The sequence below is a fragment of the Monodelphis domestica genome, chromosome 5 (genome assembly GCF_027887165.1).
Source record: "Monodelphis domestica isolate mMonDom1 chromosome 5, mMonDom1.pri, whole genome shotgun sequence".
Lineage (NCBI taxonomy): Eukaryota > Metazoa > Chordata > Mammalia > Didelphimorphia > Didelphidae > Monodelphis > Monodelphis domestica.
Genome location: NC_077231.1, coordinates 263,031,254 through 263,051,999, shown reverse-complemented (window position 1 = coordinate 263,051,999; position 20,746 = coordinate 263,031,254). Strand labels below are relative to the sequence as shown.

Below are 20,746 nucleotides of genomic sequence, written 5' to 3'. Positions count from 1 at the left end.
AATAGGGGAAGAGTTAATATTAATCTTAAGAAACCTATTCACTTTCTGACGAAAGAAGATTTATATGTCATATTTGACTTTACTGAATTATTTTCTGGCTATTATATAATTAAGTCTTCAGCTTTAAATGTATAACTACCCTCAGACTTCCACATAAAGAGGGAAAGAAAGGGAAAATTACCTGGTGGTACTTCTTGAGAATGTTATGCATTTCAGCCACATCTTCACTTGTAATTGTTTTGATGACGTATCTTTTGTCATAGGAAGTATGAAATCGTGCTCCACTGCGTGCCTGGGAGTCATTCGGAAGTGGTGCACTTCTGGTCAAGGAATTCTGTTCCAGTAGCAAAAAAAAGGAAAGCTGGGTCAGATTCACTGGTTCTACTGAAATTTCCATCTATAGTCAAAACAATAGTGATTGACTATTTACTTTTCAATATTGTCTTTTTACATACTGATCACTGAGCAATGGCTTAGTGCTTATGCCTGATAGAATTGATTCAATGGTCTAGACAGCAGATGGGGAACTCAAAAGCAGAAACATTAAAAAAAAAAAAAACACTGGCTCTGTTACAACTTGGAAGGAGCCACTTGTCTGCTCTAATTCTATTTCATTATTTGTAAAATGGAGGTTAGAGCTAAGTGGGATTTTTTTTCCCCCAAAGAGAGGATGACTACGTAAAACAGTGATGTATCTTGAAAATGGAATGTCAAATAATGACAGTGATATTATATTCATCTTTTCTACAAAATATGATGATCATAAGAAGAATTGGAAGGTATGTTAGAGGTCAATCTAACTCTTTCTGTGATTTTATTAGAAGTTTATGATTTAACAGGACTACTCCAGAGGCTGACAAAGACGTTCAATGACATCTTAAAAGGTGGGATTATTACCGGAATTTACAAGCTAAAAATTCTAGCTTCGATTACAAATTATTTTTAAAGTGCTTTTGTAGTTTTCTGTGAAAAAATTCTGTCAAAAGAAAAATCCATTAACAATACATTCTAACTTACTGATAGATGACTGATGTTCCTAGTACTTAGCACAGTGCCTGGTACATAGTAGGTACATCAAAAATGTTTGCTGAATGATTAGTAGTATGAGTAGGCATCATTCCCCAGGTGTCATAGATTCAAAGACTGTTCAAGTCTAATACAATCCTCTTAATTTACAGAGGAGGAAGCTGAGGGTCTGAGAGGCTAGGCTAGAAGGGGTCTTAAAGGCAACAAATCTCAGTCTTTCATTTTATAGATGAGGATACTGAGGCAGAGAGGGTTTAAATTAGTTACCCGGGATAAGTTAACAACTTGTTAACTTGTTTAATTCTGAGACAGAATGGATTTGAACCCAAGTCTTCCTGACTTCCAGTCCAGCATATCAGCATATTTACTATATTACTCTCCTCCCCACCCCAAAGCAGCAATAAGCTAATGAGCATTTATTTTGTGCCTACCATGTGACAGGTACTGTGTTAGGGGCTGGGTATACTAGAGAAGGCAGCCAGGATGAGTGGCATAGGGAATGGGAGAAAAACAATGTAGGGGAAAGAGTGCATAACTTTTAGGGATAAGTCCTAGCTTTGAATTCCATTCCTTTGATTTCTCAGCTCTGTGACCTTCAGCAAATCAAAAATGGTCATAATAATTGTAATATTTTCCTCCAAGGAAGCTGCTGTGAGTAAGTACCTTGTAAACTTGAAGTGCTATAAAAAGTGAGCTACTATATATATATTCTTATGATTAACAAATAAAGAAAAAAAGTGCAAGAAATGGATAAGAAGAGGAAGGCTTGGCATGGCAGATACAAGGGGGAGGATGGAACATAAAGAAGCCTAAGAAAGCCTAAGAACAGAGCATCTGTCACAGGTCAGAAAGGCTTTCAAGAACTGAAAACAAAAGGCAAGAACAGGTGGCACTCAGAAGACCATCTATCTAAACTTGGACTACTATCTGCTTTGGCAGTGAGGCAACTGACTGCTTTCAAACGCAAGATGACTATGTGTCACCAAGTGGGGCTGATGATATAGTCTTCAAATTTATATATCTGGCATCCTGAAATGCTCTCACATTGTAGCGGTGTTTCAGCATGTACCAGCCTGACTGTGTGTGCTGAAATGTAGTGGTAAATGTAAAATGGAGATCTGAACCCCAGACTTCAATCTCCAGAAGTCCTTGCTAGTTCCCAGATTGCCCTATAATTTCCCTGAATCTCACCTGAGTGTGAGATCACAAATTATTATTTAAAGGGGCTCTCCGCCTACTTGCGCTCTCTCCCTGCTTCCGCTTCCAAGCACACGCGTCTCTCAAGATGTAGTCTAAGTGAAATTGAATGAGCCTTTCGGCCCTCCTAGGCACATGCTTTCTTATTTTGTATTTTATTTCTTAATCTTTAATAAACCTCATAAAATATAATACTTTTAGCAGAGAAACTAAGTTTAATCTTAACATAAAATGATAAGACTGTGAGGAAACAAGAGAAATCAGAAAAGATGGAGGAAATAAGGACAGGACCAGGGCTGAGAAGCAACATATCCCTTCTAGTTCCCCTCCTGGCTGTACGAAGAACTCTGAACACACTGGAACAGAGAACCCCAGGGCTTCCCTGAGCCCCATCTGTGGCAAAACCTAACTCACAAACCTAGACCTGGAGCTGGGAGAGACTTCAGAGGCTATTCTGTCCAACCTCACTTTACAGATGAATCCAAGGCCTCCTAAGATTAAGTGATTGGCCCACTTGTACAGGTAGGTTCGGTACATCTGACATGGGCTTGAATGGATGTCAGTGCTTCTTCTCCTTTGCCATCAACTCCCCCAACCAGGACCCGTGGCTTTCAATCTCACCTCCTAACCAGTCTAAGATTTACAGGAAACCATCCCCTGCCATCTTATTCCTCTCACTAAGTCTGGCTCAGTGATCTGCTAGCATGAAAATTAAATGTATAAAGTTAGCTTAAGTTGGTTCTCTACCACATTAAAATGTAATTAGGAAATACTTAACAGAATAAATAAATAAATAACAGAATAACAACAGAATATAGACGATATTAGTATGTGGTTTTCTAAGTCACCATATATAGTCCTCTTTCTCTTTAGTTTCACACCGCTGCTGTAGCGTCTTGGAGTTCATTTTGTCCTTTAGCGTATGGCGGGTGCTCTTTTTAACTTTTGTTTTTCTATTGTTTTACCATGCCTTCTACTGTAAGAATCAAGGTAAGCCAAATGGGCTTACCTTAAATGCTTACTTACAAAGCCTTAAGGAACCTGGATTCTGGATCAATAAACAAGTATCTCTTTAGCAAAGCAGCCCCCCCCCCCCAAGAAATAAGAAATCTTTTAAATAATAGGCTGTTTTTGTTTCTTTCAAGCATGTGTTAAATCTCTCTATCCTCATAATTATTCTCTTTCCTTCCTTGATACCATCAACAGGATGCAAGCTTATCTTGTACAATAAAAGGGCAGTTTCTTAGACCTAAGAGGCTTGTCCCTTACTAATGAATTATTATATGTTCATATCTTCTTTCAGACAAACACTGCAGCAAAAGTGGCAACACAATTCAACTGTGAGAAAGAGACTCCTCATTTAAACATGGTCAGACATACCTGTTAAATTCTGAGAAATAAGACTGACTGTTACCTGTATTTGCTTTTCTTTATCATATTATAAAACTTTGTAAAGAGGGGGGAAAAATCAATGTAATTGCCACTGACTTTAAAACTATTCTCAAGGTAGATGAAATTCATCAACTTGACTGAGTAGCTTTAGTATGTAGTTCAGTATGAAAAAAGATGATATTAATGGGGGATTAATTTTCAATTATATTGGTTATCTCAGCAAATCTCTTGCACAAAGCGAAAGAAAACAAAGTATATATTTTAATTCATTTACTGGGATTTAAAAGCTAGCAAAATTATTGGTCTTTGTTAAAGGAATCATGAAAACAGTTTCTCATTTTTCCAAATATTAATCTGCAGAAAACAATGCTAAATAAGAAATCTAAGAATTATAAAATAAAAACTTGAACAAAGCAAATTATAAAAATCATATGAACTGGAAAGAAAAACTTGCAAACATTACTTTATAATAATAATAACTTCTTGGAAAAATATAGAATAACTTGAGTTTAATCAACTCTAATGATATTGAAGCTTACCTTTCTTAACACAAAGGTCTTGAGTTATTTTTCAGCTATAATACAATATAAATAATTCATTCTGCAATATATAATTTATACTCAATATACCAAAAGCCATAATATAACATTATATTCAATATCATGGCTCTGTGACAGAAACAAAACATACACTGTAGAGAGGAAAACTGCTATGGTACTGTTCAAAATGCTAAGATATTTTTCCATTTGGAATTTATTGGCTCCAAATTGGAGATTCATTCCCTTTCTAATTAGTTATGAGGCAGTGAAGGAATAGAAAAGCTTTCCTTTGAAGATTCTGAGGTATCTTTAGTTGCTCTAGTTTCTTCTTCAGACAAGGAATAATGACTGGCACCATCCAGAATTCATATATTCCCTATCACTTGTGAACTGACTATCAGTCAACTAGTTATATAACAAGAACGATATACTAAATCTGATAGGTTCAATGCTAACTGACAGCTTGATTAAGAAGGGTTATTGATGGAAAAGAGAGGGTAGGGCCCAATATTACTTTTGCAAGTTGGATCTTACTGAATTGTATTAAGTAAAATAAATAATACACCATCTGTCATCAGTTCCAATGATAAGGAATGTGAATTCTGGATGATGCTAGTTGAAAATATTTTTACAGACTTTAATCTAAAATGAAGTTATTTTAGGACTGGTATGTATGGAATTAACACAGAGTACACCTTTTTTGTATTAAAAAAGAATCTTTTTCCTTCAACATTATTACTGGGGAGAGGCCTTAGTTGCTCATTCAGACATTAGTCAACTCTGCTCTCTCTAGGTAGAGGTTTCGGCAGCAGCATGCCTAACAATCTAATCACTTTTCACTAACTTCCTATGATCTGCAGGGTAAACTCATTTGGAAAGAGACATGTAGTTAGAATTAGATCACCAGCATCAAAAACATTCCTGAAACTGGTTATTAAGGACAAGGTAATTGCTAATTGCATTTAATTTAATACTTTCCCCCCTCAAAATAGGCATCATTGGGATCATTTCTGAAGTTTGTAATTACTTATATATTCTATGGTATACTCTGACTACCTCCACGAGGACAAAATAGGTCATTTTCTTGCTACCATTATTATCTTAAAGGATTTTTAAAAAATCAACAAATTCAGTTCTTTTCCTGAATCAAGGAAAACAAATACTGTCAAGCGGACAGACCTAATATTGAAGAAGCAGCATTATAAAGTGCTTGATGCACAGCAAATGCTTAATAAGTATTTGTCGACTGTTTGTTGACTGCATGTACAAATATCGGTTTGACATATTGAGATATGCGCATACGTAACTACTCTTTGGACTCCAGATATTCTATTCACTTTCCTCTAGACATGCTCAGCACTACAGAACAAAAAAAAAAAACGCGCTTGGGAAAAACTGATGAATTGACACATATTTGTGCTTGTCTTGATAAAACGGGCAGTCACAAAACACATTTGAAGCATTGTGTATTTCTTGAAGTACAGATGCTGAGGGAAGGGCTTAGACACTGGTCATGGGTGTAAGAGAAGGGGGGAGGGGCGAAAGTGCAATAACAGAAGACTGCACGGTTACTTGTACTAACCGGGGACACATTGAGTCTTCCTCTTGCCTCCATTTGAAAACTGCATTTGTCCACCAACGCAGGCGGCTCCTCACATTTGGGGCAAAAGGCAAATTTCCCCAAAGGGGATGTGCGGATTTGTCAGGATATAGGAAGTGTTTCCTCATTCAGATAATTATCTAGATTAAAAAAAACCGCCCCCTTCCTGGAGAGCCCGGTCAGGTGGCCCAATTTTTAGGCAGGTGCCTGTGTGAGGACGGCATGATCCCTGCAGACCAAGGAGAAGCGTGCTTAGAACGCTGTTAGCCTCCGGTTCCTTTCCCAAAGAGGCACTCAGAACAGGAGCCTCACAGGGCCAGGTATACAGGAAGCAGTAAGTGAGCAGCGCCATCTTCCTAAGACCACAGGGGCAAAGAACGGGAGAGGAGGACGGGGCAACCTCATTCTTAACAAACACCCGCTGGAGGCAAGAAGCCCCGGGCGAGCCATTAGCAATGCAATCCGGCACAGTCGCCCAGCCTCTTTGGTGTGAGGGAGGAAGCTGGAGCAGACCACGAGTGGGCGTATCTTTCAGGCAGAGCAGTCCTGGGGGGGCTGTCCAGAAAGCATTCCATAATCCCGTTAGTGGGGTGCCAAGCCCAAAGCGCCCCCCCCCATTAGGGTCAATACAACAAAGAAGGCCTTTGGCAGGCACGCCAGGAGCTACAGCGGGCCAAGGCTTCCCTAAGCGGGTATCCACGTTCCGTCAGAAAACCTTGCTTATTCTCTCCGTTGCTGTTCCATCCTTTCGTACTCTTCGGCTCTTCACGACCCCATTTGGGTTTTTTTTGGCAAAGATACTGGAGGTCAACAGGGTCCCACAGCTAGCTCACTCCAGGCTTGGCACTCTATCCACTACATCACGTAGCTGCCCACTTGCTTCTCCAACTTACAGGTTATCCTCCTCATCGTGGCGGCTTACAGCCACACACTGCTTTCTGTTTACAAAGTGCTCGTCTTCACGACAACTGTGTAAACTACATCTCATTTTACGGCCGAGCACGTGGCCCTGCGGACCAGGGCACACCCTCTCCCTCCCCGGGTTTCCATCATACTACTTTCTACTGGTTCTCCTGCCTCCTGGCTAGCCAGTCCCTGGACTCCTTTGTGGGACCGTTATCCACAAGGGTGGGCATCTCCAGGGCGCTCTCCTGTCTCTTCTGTTCTTTGGGGGAGCTCGCCAGCTGCCATGGACTCTCATTTCTAGGCAGATGCCTTCCAGATCTCTCCGTCTAGCTCTAGTCTCTGTAGTACTCTAGGCATACATTTTCAACTGGCTGTCCTAGAGATAGATCTCAGACTCAATGTCTCTCATAGAATTCATTAACTTCCCGTTTAAACTCAAGCTTCTCTATTTTTGTTGAAGGCACCACCATTCTCACTTTCAGTGTTTCAAAGTTATCTTCTAAAATATCCTCCAGAACAAATATTTTTAGTTAAATTCTCATTATCTCAAAGAAATCTACTTTCAAATGCTTGTCATGAGCCCTGCAAATGAAAAAGTAATCAAATCAATGACATGTAAAACGCAGTGGAATTGTGCGTTGGCTATGGGGAGGGGGTGGGAAGAGGGGAGAGAGAACATGACTCACGGTAACCATGGAAAATTTTTCTTAATTAAATAAAATTTCAAAAAAGTAATCAAATATCCCATTGCTTCCATGATTCCTACTGACTGCCCTTTGGACATGAAAAAAACAAATCTTTCCCAAGGAGAAACCATGGGCCATCCTATCTACCTCCAATTTCTTTTCTTTTTTGGGGTTCATTTACAGTGAGAACAGAGGAATCATCATGCAAAAGAAAAGGCACTAGATTTTAAATCAGAATCTGAATAATAGTAATAATAGCTAACAGTTATGTCAGGCATTGTGCTAAATGCTTGACAATGATTTTCTCATTTGATCCGCATAATAACTCTGCCAGGTAGGCGCTATTGTTCTCCCCATTTTATAGATAAGGAAAGGGAGGCCAATGGGTCACATGACTTGCTCAGGGTCAAGTAACCAATTCAAATCCAGCTCTTCCTGATTCTAAGTCCACCACTCTATATGGGACTTGGGTGAGGCACCTTTTAGGCTGTTAAGGAACCTTCTAACTCTTGATTTTTGATCTTGGCTGATAGGATTCAATGCCTCTGGTGGTTATGGTCACTGAACAAAGATCTTGTACTTGCCATTGAGTTTTATGAATAGTCTATGCAGGCAAAAAAGCCAGCCACCAAGCGGGTCCTCAGAACGGAGTCCCTCGCCAGGACCACAGCATTGCAAAAGCCACCGGGCACCGGCTGCGCGTTTTCAGAGCCAACCAGCATCTTCTCCCTGCCATGATCAGGCCCCAGAGGAGGCATCTCCATTTTTAAAGCCCTTGCTTTATTCCGTACCAAGCTGGAGAGCCAGAGGAGACAGGACGAGGTGTGCGTTAGGACGCCTCTTCTGCCCAGAGCTCCATCTCTTAGCCCGGATGTATTTCGTCCGGACCACATTTACTTCTGAAGATCACAGAGAGAATTTACGACATAAGATCAAGATGTCTGTGGTCCATTGGCATCCTAACCATGAATCCCCCTCCTGGAATGCTCCCCTTTAAAATGAGGGTGCCGGACAGAAAGACCCTGAAACTCCAACGTCCACATCACCGCTGGTGAAGCATTGGCCTTTCTGGTTCCTGCTGAAGTTCTTTGGGCCTAACGTCCTTCCAAGACATCTCGCGGTGGCCTCGAGAGGCGCCAGCCCCATGAAAGGATTCCTTCTCTGGGCTCAGGGGCGGAGGGATGGATGCCTCGGGGCACTGGGAAGAATGGAGGAGAGATGAGGAGGGCTCCTAAGTCAGAAGGAAATAGCATTTCATGGGTTCCAGATGCGTTCAGCATCACAGAAGCAAGAAAGAAGAAGATCTCTTTACAAGGGAAGGAAGACGGGCACATCATGGCTACTTAGGAACAATCTAGGAACGCTCTACTCACCTCTAAAAACAAAAGGCTAAATTTCACGAGGTGGCTTATTTTTCTCGTAAAAATGAACAAGACATTCAATAAACAGGTACGTTTCGCACGTTCCCTACGTGTCAAACAGGCACCACAGCATGGAGCCAATGCTGGCTGGCTGGGGACAAGACGAGAAGACCCTGGCAAGCCAGATGCTCGGGGGTGAGAGGTGGGCTTCCTCCGGGGGGGGGGGGGGGTCTGCCCCAGGTAAATAAGTGGGCTGCACTGCCCTGTGTCTTGACACATACAACGGCTTTTAAATACACATTTTCTTTTTCTCTATTACAACAAACACATCTTAATAACAATTTAGATGAGCTGCCAGCTGGCCGAGGACCAAACCTTGACGTCTGCAAGAGCGCCGAATAAAGCCTACAGAGGAACATCCACCAAGAGCGCCGTGGTGGCAGCAAACACAATGAAATACAGAATCCTTCCTTTATTTACACTTTTATTTACATGTATACAAATAAATCGGTGAATCACTCTAAGTGTGCTCATCACTTTTCTTCGTTCCTCTGTGAAGGGGGAGGGAGGGGAAGCTGCCATCCCTGGAGGATATGGTGGAAACAGATGTGTGCTTGCAGAGCAGGGGCTCAGAGAAACCACCATATGTTGCTGAGCCAGGGTTTACTTCATAGGATCCATCTGCAGCCGAGGTTCGGCTGGAGGTTTCCCCGGGCTTCCCACTCTCCCAAGGGTCCTTTAGAAGGAAGCCACAGGTTTCAGCACTAATACCACATCCTACACCATCAGGTTATGGCGGCACACTTCTCCGTGCCTCTTGGAAGGAATCCCCATGCAGAGGGTCTTCAAGAAGATTTCCATTTCCCTCGGCTGGCTGGCCATCCCCCCGGATAACGACCCCGTAGCCTGCTCTTTTTATGTTGGAGGAAGGGTACAGAAACTCGCACCTAGACTTCCAGGAAGGGTGGCTAAGGTAGCTAAGTGGTCCTGAATTCTAGAGAGGATGCTACTTTGATCACCAGCTTCTCCATGGTCCTGACCACCTGAAAATAACAAAGGAGTCAGAGTCAACAACCACAGTTCGGGGGACTCAAAAACCTGATACATGAATGTAATGTAATATGGTTCACAATAAGAAAAAAATGAACATAAAGAATAAAGAGAAAGGTGAAGGAGGAGTTGAACAGTGTAATTAGAATGACCTAGCTTTTACTTGAAGAAGATAGAGGAGAATTCACCTCCTTCCTTTTGCAGAATGGGGAGACTATGGGTGAGGAACACTATTGTACACAAGTTAAAAAAAAACCATTACCTTCCACCTTAGAATCAATGCTAAGTATTGGTCCCAAGAAAGAAAAAGAGTAAAGGCTAGGCAATGGGGGTTAAATGACTTGCCCAGAGTCACACAGCTAGGAAGTATCTGAGGCTAGATTTGGAGCCAGGACTTCCCATCTCTAGATCTGGCTCTCTATTAACTGAACCATTTCACTGCCCCATCTGTACAACTTTTAAACTTGTTTACTGTGTTAGCTAATTTTGCTAAACAGTTTACCTTCTCCTTAATTTTTATTTTCTGTTAAAAAGTCAATAGCTATTTGGGTAGTGGAGAGGAGAGAAATAAAGGTGATTTAAAAAACCAAAATATATTAAAATTTTTAAAAATAAGAATAAAACCAAGATTTATATGATAGAAAAAAGGTCTTGGATTTCTTTTCTTCTATATCTCCTTGCCTAAGTGTATCAATTTATAGTTTCTCCAAGACAACAAACAATAAGGTAAACGATTTAATAAGATCCTGACATTTTAAAATCATGGCAGAAGTCATTTTAGAATCATTGTGTATTGCCCAAGGAAGAGATATGAGAACACATCCCCATTCTACTCCAATTTAGAGGATGGTAATTCATGGATATGGTAACATTATATATTGCATATATAAATTTTCAATTTTGTTAAGTTTTTCCATTTTTATTCTTTAAAAATATTATATATAACTATGGATATATAAAATATAAAAAAATATCTTATAGGTACATATGGACACATTTTCCTTCTGAGAGAAGAAAGGAAGAGTGATAAAGGGATACTGGGAGAAATTCTAGTGATATAAAACACAAAACATATCAAAGTATCAAAGAATCAGGATTTATTAAGGTGTATATTTTCCCAATGTGCAAATACTTTGATAAATTCAACATCCTATTTATCTATATAATTCTCTTGATAAGAAAGCTATAAGAAGAAACCCAAGTTTTAACTTAAATTCTGAAAAGTCTATTTATTAAGGGAGAAGCTGAATGCTTAGTGCAACTGGGCAAGCTGTTTGGGAAACTTAGAAAACCAAGGGGCAAGAGAGTATCTGGTAACCAGGCCAGGCCACAGAAGATGATGTTTAGAGGCTATTTTAAGCCTGAAACCAGAGGGAGTAGAATCCTTTTCCAAGTTTGGAATTCTTAACACGTAACCCAGACATCAAGCTGACACATGCACTTCAAGGGTTTGCACCGGTACAAACAGTAGTTTCTCTATCCCAAGGATGGTGGGATAGATGGTTGACTTGGGGATTTTTCAGCTGGGCAGTGAAGCAAATTGGCATAAGCACTACTGGTGCGCTGATAAGCTATAAGGGATACGCTGTCAGTAGCGGGATGGTTAAAGAGAGGCAGCACAGCTGAGGGCAAAGAGAACTGGCCTTGGAGCTGGGAATATCTGAACTCACGTGCTTTCTCTGACACATACTGGCTGTGCTGACCCATGGGCAAGGCATTTAACCTCTCAAGGGAATTTACTAAGATGGTAAATTGCAGAAAAGGGGCTGGACTGTCTTGGTAAAAGCAGCCATCTAATCCAGGAGCTCCCTTTGGCAATGAAAATCAAGGGTCTAGTGCCAATTCCTGTAGAAGGGATGGCAAGGCGAGCTTACATCTAAAAGAGACGGAAGCCTCTAGGGACATCAGACAGACAACAAGAAATGGATCACAAAATTGATGATGATAGAAAATCAAATCAAGGAAAAATATCAGTACCGTGAGAATGAGTTCTTCCTTCTTGTTCTCAGCTCCTCCACAAGTCGCCTCCATCTGCATTGTTCTGCTGGGTGGGATCTTGTTGTACTGGTCCATTTACTTGTAGCAAGAGCAGGCCCAAAGTACTCATTTGTGTACTTTTGTCATGTATAAGTCAAGATTTCTGATTTCTTTCTCATGTTATCTCCTCATAGGCTAGATTCACTCAAACATGCCGATTCCCTCATGGACAAATACTGTGGACTACAGCCCTATCTATGTAAATACCTTCTAGTTTTTTATGAGTTCTGCAAGCCTGCTGAATAGTTTGTTTTTTCAAATTCTCATGTCATAAAAGTCCAGATGTAAGATGCCTGTTACAGGACTTGCTAAGGTCAGAATTGAATCCACTAATAATATATACATGCATGTCAATTAATAATAGCCACCAAATGATGAGTTAAGGACTTTTTAAAGCTTGGCCTTGACATGCCATTAAAAAAAATGAAGGGCTCCTTCAATGTATACTTTGATTATAACTAACTAGAGTCAATTAGTGTGAGGAGGCAAAGTTACAGAAGAGGAAAAAGTAAGAAATTGGAATTTTTAAGGCTAGTGATTGTTTCACCTTAAAAACTGGCCAAAAAGGGGTGGGGGTGGGGGGAAAGAGTATCCAAGAGTTTCCCCATGGAAATAGAGAAGACATACCTATGAGTTTTTCAGTGGATGATATCTAACTTTTCTCAGGGAAATTCTAAGCAACGGGTATGAATAAAGTAATAATGTGTCTATTTGTGGGCTACAGCATCTGGAGACACTGAAGCTAAAGGATAAAACAGAGCCAATAATTTCACTGAGTTGGATAATCTCTTAAATGTATTTGTTTTAAGAGAGAATAGTCTCTCCTCAAGCATAATAAAACAAGAACTCTGGCTGGCTCCTCTAGCAGAGTACACTTGTATCTTGCTTGGTTTTTAGCTTATGATCACGATCAGTGCTAAATAAAATCTTCACGAGGAGAAAGTTGGGCAAACAAAACCAGGCCACTTACAAGGAAATGAAGTGACTGCTTCTATACAGTAAAACATGACTTGATTGATAGGCAGTTAAAATCGGTGTGGTGAAAAATAAAGAAACTATAGCACTTGAAAAGAGCCAACTTCAGAACTCTGAATTCCCTTTGGACAGGGAACACTTGACTTAAGCTTATCTCATTTTGGTTTATTCTCTCAACAACCCTGTGAGGTAGGCTGTTACAAAAGGCATTATTATCCCCTCTTTCCAGAGGAAGCTCCTGGGACTCAGAGAAAAAGTGAGTAGTCCAGGGTCCCACAGCCAGGAAATGTCAGAGATGGGATCTGAATCCAGGCTTCCTAACTCTTAAGTATGCATCATTCCACACTGCATCTCAGTGATGTCCTCCACGATGGAGATCACTCAACCCTTCAATCCATGACACACTGAAGTACTTCCTGATAAACGGTTGCTATTATTTTTACAGTCACCCATGACTGATTTTCCAACAACTTTCATAAGTCAGTATCTAGGGTAAGAGAGTTTCTTAGGGCACTGGAAGAGCAAACAGGGGTTTTCCTAAGGACCTGCAGTTCCTAAAAATAATCTCAGTGGTCCCTGGAGCCTCTTCTGGTGGCACATCACTTATTTGAGATCCCCTACTCTCTCCGCCACCCCAAAGGAGCCCCAGAATGCTGGAGGAAAATGAAATTTTGCATCTATGTATAAATGGAGAGAGGAAGCTAGGAAAGGGCAGACGGATGGAGGAGACTAACATTTGAGGTTCCTGGGCAAAGCAGGAAAATGCTGGAGTTGGCAAGAACATGGTGGGGCTTGTTCTAATTCAATTTGACCTCATTTTATAAGCTTGGTCAGTGAAGGGTTCATTTTCATGACCTGACACACTACAGATCTTTCTGACAAGGTCTTGAATCCTGGATGCAATACTTGGAGCCCAAGGGCCATATCAGCCAATGACAGTTTAGAATAAGAGAGTGAAAGACCAGTCTTTGATGGACTTTAACCATTTGTCATTGGAAATTTATTATCCTTTTTCTCAAAGAAAGAGATTAATGGTGCCATTCTTCCTCTCTCTTCTAAAGTCTATAGTGAGAATGTTTATCTCCACAGTAGGAGGTCTGAGATTAGGCTGAGTCGCCAGGAGGGTGGGGAAAATGTAAAGGTCAATTTAATTAGCTCGTTCTCATCACAGAGCTTTTATATATCTCATAAAAATGCCATGACTTAGTGGCTGTTACATTGTCACCCCCGTTTTTAACATCCAATAATTTTAAACATTTAAGGATATGGAATGTTTAATAGACATATGTTTTCTCCAGCCAAGTAATCCTGGTCTCGTAGTTTAATATGAACTTTTTAGCCACATGGAAAATGATCTATGGAAAAAAAATAAACAGCTCTGCTTTAATAAACCTTCCTTTCTGCACAGCTTCCAGGACAGCTAACTGAAGTCAATTCATAAAAGACCCTTAGATTGTGCTTTGATAGATTAATATTTCCTTTAAGAGCCTGTAGTGAAGAGGAATATAAGCCTCCTTATTATAAGTAAGGATCTAAAATGATGCTCGCCTACACTTGGTCATAGAATCAGATAATATCAGGGTTTTAGAGACTATTTTACAAATGAAGAAATTAAGGTCCTCAGATTTAAGATGAGTTGCCCAATACAACACCTTGTTAACAAATGGAATAATCAAGACTACAACCCATGTCTTCTCATTTTTATTTGACTATTCTTTCCAGAAGACTAAAACAGAAAAGTAGGAATTCCTGAGTTGAAAATAGAGGGACTTGGGTATAATTCCAATGTGGCTTTTGGGCAAAGCATTTCAAGACCTGGGGTCTCTATTTCTTTATCAATGAGGGAGATTAAACTAGAAGACCCTGAAGGACCCTTTTTCAACTCTGGATTTTTAGCCCATGAACACAATAGAGTATTCAAGTTTTCATTCAAGTTTCTTTGTAGGAAATTAGGTGGTGTCATTGCTAGAGGTCTAAGACCTGAGTTCTAATCCAGCCTCAGATACCCTGTGACCCTGGGCAAATAACTTAAATTCTTTCAGCCTCAGTATCTTCTTCTATAAAATGAGGGAGTTCAAGTCAGTGACACCTAAGATTCTTTCCAGTTCTAAAAAAGATGACCAACTGATCCTATTGAAGAGAGTATATGTGGTTTTTTAGACTGGTTGGTGAGTGGGAATGGAAAAAGCAACTCTATCAAGCACCCATAAATGCATCCCATTCTGTTAGGCATTTGCAGAATGTCAGGGAACCTCTTTGGTGTGGTCACTGCCCTCGTATGGTTTTCAGTACAACAGGAAGACAGTCCACACTGATTAGTGTAACAGTATTTGCTCATTTTAGGAGGAGGCACAAGTTACTATAAAGGGTGATAGGAAAAAATACAATATTAACGGCACCAGAGTCTTCCTAGAATTTATTCTAGCAGGAGGATATGCCATATATGTAACACTGAACAACAAATGCATAGATAAATATTGGTCTAGAACATAGTCCAGATCAGAATGTGGTTAAGAGCATAAAACAGGTAACCTGTGCTTATACAACGTCTGAGGAAGGAAGAAGCAACCTCTAACTGGGAAGACCAAGGAAGATTTCTTGGATCATGGATCGCCGATTTAGAGGAAGAAAGAACCTTAGAGCCCTAGAGTCTGAACTGTTCATGTTACAGATAAGGAAACTAAGGCATGGATCTAGGGTCATAAAGCAAGTGAGTGTAGAAGCAGGATTTGTACTCAGTTCCTTCTGACTCCAAGCCAGTCAGCTAGCATTTACGAAGCACCTATGTGTCAGGTAGTATGCTAAGTACTTTACAAATATTCTTTTTTGACCCTCACTGTCACCTTATGAGGTGGATGCTATCATGATCCCTATTTTACAGTTGAGGAAACTGAAGCAGACAGAGGATAAATGACCTGCCCAGTCCCACAGTTTGTTGGTGGCAGAGGCTAGATTTGAACTCGGGTCTTCCTGTAATAGGCTAGGCAGAGAGGTGATGAAGGTTAGCACCAGGACAATGGCCCTGTGGAGGAGAGTGAGGGAGGCATCTTAGAGCAATGATAAAGGTAGATAAGACAGGACTTACCCACTGATTGGCTATGGTGTTGAGAGGTGAGTTCAGGATACATTCTAAACTTAAACTTAGGTCCCCCTTGACTCCAAGTCCAGTATGTTTGACTTTGAATGACAGGCAGTAAAGTAGAATGACTAAATCTACCAGGAAAAGGAGGTGGCACCTTAGCAGAGAGCAGGAACAAGAGAGAAATGCATTTTGGGGACTTTAGGAGTCTCAAAGGCACCCCAGCTTTGTAGAATAAGGAAAGACAGACAGTCCAATACATACGAGATAAAATCCATGCAGGAGTCAATCATTGCTATTTTGAAAAAGACAAAAGAGCAGGAAGATACTGTAGGACAGCCAGGTCACCATGATGCCAGGAACTAAGAGCCAGAAGGGATCCTTCCAGGTTAGCTAGTCCAGGGTGCACATTTTTTAAACGAGGAAACAGAAGCCCACAAAACCCAAGGGATTGGCCTGAGATTCTCACAAGTCTTAGGGAGTGGTTTGAATCCAAACTCAAGTTCTCTGAATCCACAGTCAGGACTCGTGCTCCAGCTCTGTGCTGCCAGAGTATCTCTGCGGGAGGACACCCTCAGACTTGCATAGATCATGCAGTGCATGTGTCTCTGGAGTCAAGGAGAACCGCCATTCATTGGCCGTTTCCATGTCTGCTTCCTCCAAAACAAATACTCGGACCATTCCAAGAAGGATTGCCATCAACAAGCACATTCAGTCTCCTGCGTCCCCAGACCGGTCCAATTTGCAGGAATTCTGAGCAGCTTATTTTTAGAAGTGGTAAGCTGGAGATGGCCTGGAAAGGAGAAAGCCACCCACCCATCAGCACTTCCAGGCTGGAGTTCATTACTAATTAATGCCCTTTGCCCTTTGCTGCCCATCAGGTGGGGGCCTTTCACCAAGGAGGAGTTTAATGCGGCCTCAGAAAGGGGGCACCTGACCCTTCCCCCACTGACTACACCGAGAGCCACTATAAGAGTCCTGCTAACTCTGATCCCAGGATGAAGGCTGCAACCTTAACAGAATACCTTGATAACAGGGTGGGAAGTCCAGCTCCCTTCAGCTTCCACACCTTCACCCACATCTTCAACTTCTGCTGCCAGCTGGGGCAGATCTGACCTCAGGGGGCTCATTAATACTCCATCAGTCTAATCTAGTCAATTGGCAGAGCAGGGAAGAAGCCCCTTTAGGTCTGAATAGCCCAACCCCACAGATCCAGGAAATAATCAGAGGAATAAGACTATAGCCAATGACAGGGGGAAAGAAGGAAAAAACATGAGTAAACAACAAAAAGAAAAAAGAAATTACAACCCACAGTTTCTATTCAGGTAATGAACAAAGAGCAAATGGAATAAAGAAGGTCCAAGGAACACCAAGGAACACCAAGCAAAAATGCAGAAACTCCAGCCAATTGGACTGTGGAAAGGAAACAAGACTGACAGTTTGTGGGGGAAGGGCCCAACTGGGTGTGGCAGTTGGATCTTGTGACTAGCACTTCCTTCCTCCTGGGTGTGGCAGTTGGGTCTTGTGACTAGCACTTCCTTCCTGCGTGTGGGACTGGCTTCTGGGTGTTGGAGGAGGAAGGAGCGTGGTCAACCCAGTCGGGAGTGGCATTCTCTTCTTGGTTCAGCTGGAAGATTCAGGCCCAGTCGCTTCTGAAGGTTAGACCTGTTCTTGTTTGCTTTCTATCTACTGCTAAGATTCTGAAGTATACAAAACTGGACTGATATAGAGGAGACGGAAGTGGGAAAACCCTCCGCCAGCCTCTAGGGCTTGGCCCTATACTCTGAAGCTAAGGAAAAACTCCAATTCCAACTGGATTATTAAACTTTATATTATTTGAATTCGCAGTCAGATAAGTAGACTATCTTTTCTGGTCATAGAGGGAGCTGAACTTCAGTTTCAGTCATTCAAAGACAAACCGTCCTTATTGGACCCCTGCTGTTTCCTCTCAGCAGGGGGCATCTCCCTCCCTTGACTCACCAAGCTATATACCCTCTCTCTCCTCTCTCCTCCATACCCCATACAAACCTCCCATTAAATCCCCATTTTTTCCAATCCTATTTCCTTTCACAATAAATATTACAGGACTCAGACTTTGGAATAACACAAAACACAATTCAAAAAACAATTAAGAGAAGCTGAAGAAAATTGGGGAAAGAACCTAAAAAGCAAAAAAAAAAAAAAACAGGTCATGTGGAAACACGCACATGAACTAAAACAAGAAAATAGTGCCCTAGAAGCCAGAATTGATCAGCTTGAAAGTGAGGCAAAAAAAAATGAAAGATGGGGGCAGCTGGGTGTCAGAGACCATGTACATGTATAGCTCAGTGGATTGAGAGCCAGGTCTAGAGACTGGAGGTCCTAGGTTCAAATCTGGCCTCAGACACTTTCCAGCTGTGTGACCTTGGGCAAGTCACTTGACCCCCATTGCCTAGCCCTTACCACTCTTCTGCCTTGGAGCCAATACACAGTATTGACTCCAAGATGGAAGGTAAGGGTTTATTTAAAAAAAAAAGTGAAAGATGACCTACATAGAAAATCAGACCAGAAGGAGAAGGATTACCAAAAAGCCAGGGATGAAATTCAGTCTTTAAAAACTAGAATACAGCAACTAGAAGCAAATGACTTCAAAAGATAGCAAGAATCTATAAAACAAAATCAAAAGAATGAAAAAATTGAAGAAAATATGAAACACCTCATTGATAAAACTATAGACCTAATAAATAGATCTAGAAGAGACAATTTAAGAATTATTGGACTACTGGAAAATCATGACAAAAGAAAAAGGCTGGACATCATTCTATAGGAAATTATCCAAGAAAACTGCCCTGACATTCTTGAACAAGAGGGAAAACTGGAGATTGAAAGAACCCACAGATCACCTTCTGCATTTAATTCCCAATAGAAAGCGCCTAGGAATGTTATAGCCAAGTTCAAGAACTACCAGGCCAAGTAAAAGATACCATAAGCTCCTAGGAAGAAACCATTCAGATATCATGGGACCATGGTTAGGATAACACAGGACCTGGCTGCATCCACACTAAAGGACTGGAAGACATGGAATATGATATTCCAGAAAGCAAGGGAACTGGGTCTACAACCAAAAATCAACTACCCAGCAAATTTAACTATATTCTTGTAGGGGAAAGTATGGCCATTTAATAAAATAGAAGACTTCCAAGCATTTCTAAAGAAAAGACCTGACTTAAACAGAAAATTTGATGCCCAAACACAAAACTCAAGAGAATCACTAAAAGGTAATTAAGAAAGGGGGAAAAAAAATTTTTAAGGGACCCATTAAGTTCAAATGATTTGTATTCCTATAAAAAGAAATGATATTGGTAACTCTTAAAAGTTGTTATCATCAGGGTAGCTAGAAGAAATATACTTGGAGGGTACAATGACAAACTGTATAGGATGATATGCCATATATATATAAACTATGGGTAAAAAAGAGGATGATACTAAGAGAAATGGGAAAAGAGATAAAATGGGGTAAATATATATTTTATAAAAAAGTTCATGGGGGGAGGTAGGGAGAAGATCAATACAATGGAAGTGTGAAAGAGGTTGGAGACAGTCTCCAAGAAAATTTTAATCTTTACAGTGGGAAGGGTCAGAAAGGTTCAAATGGAAGGAAAATCTCCAGCTCCAAATTTAATCATCATCATGATCAACACCACCACCATCAACACCAATGTCATCAACATCATCAACATCTAGCTATCCATCTTTTCCTGGCCCAGGAAAGGTTTTTGCTGGGTGGCCTAACCTAATAGCATACAATGCAGAGTACTGAATGGGAACAAAAAGACCTAAACTCTAGGCTTGAGTGCCACTATATGTCCTTTGGGGGCAAAAAGAAAGCCTTCTTTTTCCTGGACTCAGTTTCCTCATTTATGTATGAGTGATGCTTACCTGGACTCTGCATTAAGTTAATCAATTAAATCAAAGAATAAACCAGGTATAAACAAGTATAAACAACAACAAAAAGTGCTTTCTGTAGCATGGTAGCAAAGTTCAGAAAATTAAAACTCCTGATATAGCCTGGTCCTATAAATACCAGCATGATTAGGGCAGTTTGTTCCTTCTCAGGTTGGAGGGATTGACTGGGTCAGCATCTTTTCATTTCTACACCAAAGAGCTCCTTGCTAATGTGGTTTATGCTTAACATGTTCAAATAACACATTGATTCACTGCAAAGAGCACTTAATTAAAATGGAATAAAATATTAAATAACAAGGGAAAAGAAAAAAATAAATTTAAGTCTGAGGACAAAAAAAAAAAGCCAGGGGGCACCTACAGGACCCTCTAGAGTGCTGCATGTTAGCCTTGGCTCAATGAAAAGCCCATCTACTTGAGAGGCAAAATGGCAGAGCAGGAAGAGGCTGATCTGATATCAGAAGTCCTGGGTTCAGATCCTGCCTCTCTACCTCTGGATGACCATAGGCAAGTCACCTGGGCCTTAGCTTCCTCATCTGTAACATGAAGGTATTGTATTTAATGAGTCTCCTCTTCCTGTCAAAAATAAAAACTCTTTTGAGCACTATTCAATACTGAGTTCAATATAGATATATTATGTGTGTGTATCAGAGATGAGATTTTGCAGAGATAACTAAAAGGAAAACTCCTTCAAGGAACTGGCTCTAGCACACAGGGGACCTCTAACTTTTGTTTTTAATAACTATATTTCAGTATAATTGATTTCCTTTTAGATCCTAGGTATTTTATTTTATGCATTTAAAACCATTATTCTGTGAAAAGGTTGATGACACAAAAATTATTTGAGAACTCCTGCTTAAGGTCAGAGGTTCCTATTTCAAATTCCACCTTTGACACCATCTCTAGGATGCTGGACAAGTCATGTAAGCTCTCTAGATCTTGGTTTCTTCATCTTT

The 20,746-nt window shown here is 40.7% G+C and overlaps 1 protein-coding gene across 3 annotated transcripts in view; it reads right to left on the bottom strand.

Annotated features, from left to right (window-relative positions):
• The window catches only part of PIP4K2A (phosphatidylinositol-5-phosphate 4-kinase type 2 alpha), a 199,083-nt gene that overhangs the window by 60,149 nt on the left and 118,188 nt on the right, over positions 1-20,746 (bottom strand). For all 3 annotated transcript variants that reach the window (XM_056800125.1, XM_007504877.3, XM_001367711.4), the window contains exon 4: positions 182-334. In XM_056800125.1, the coding sequence (XP_056656103.1) occupies positions 182-334 (153 nt within the window). The remainder of the gene's footprint in view (positions 1-181; positions 335-20,746) is intronic.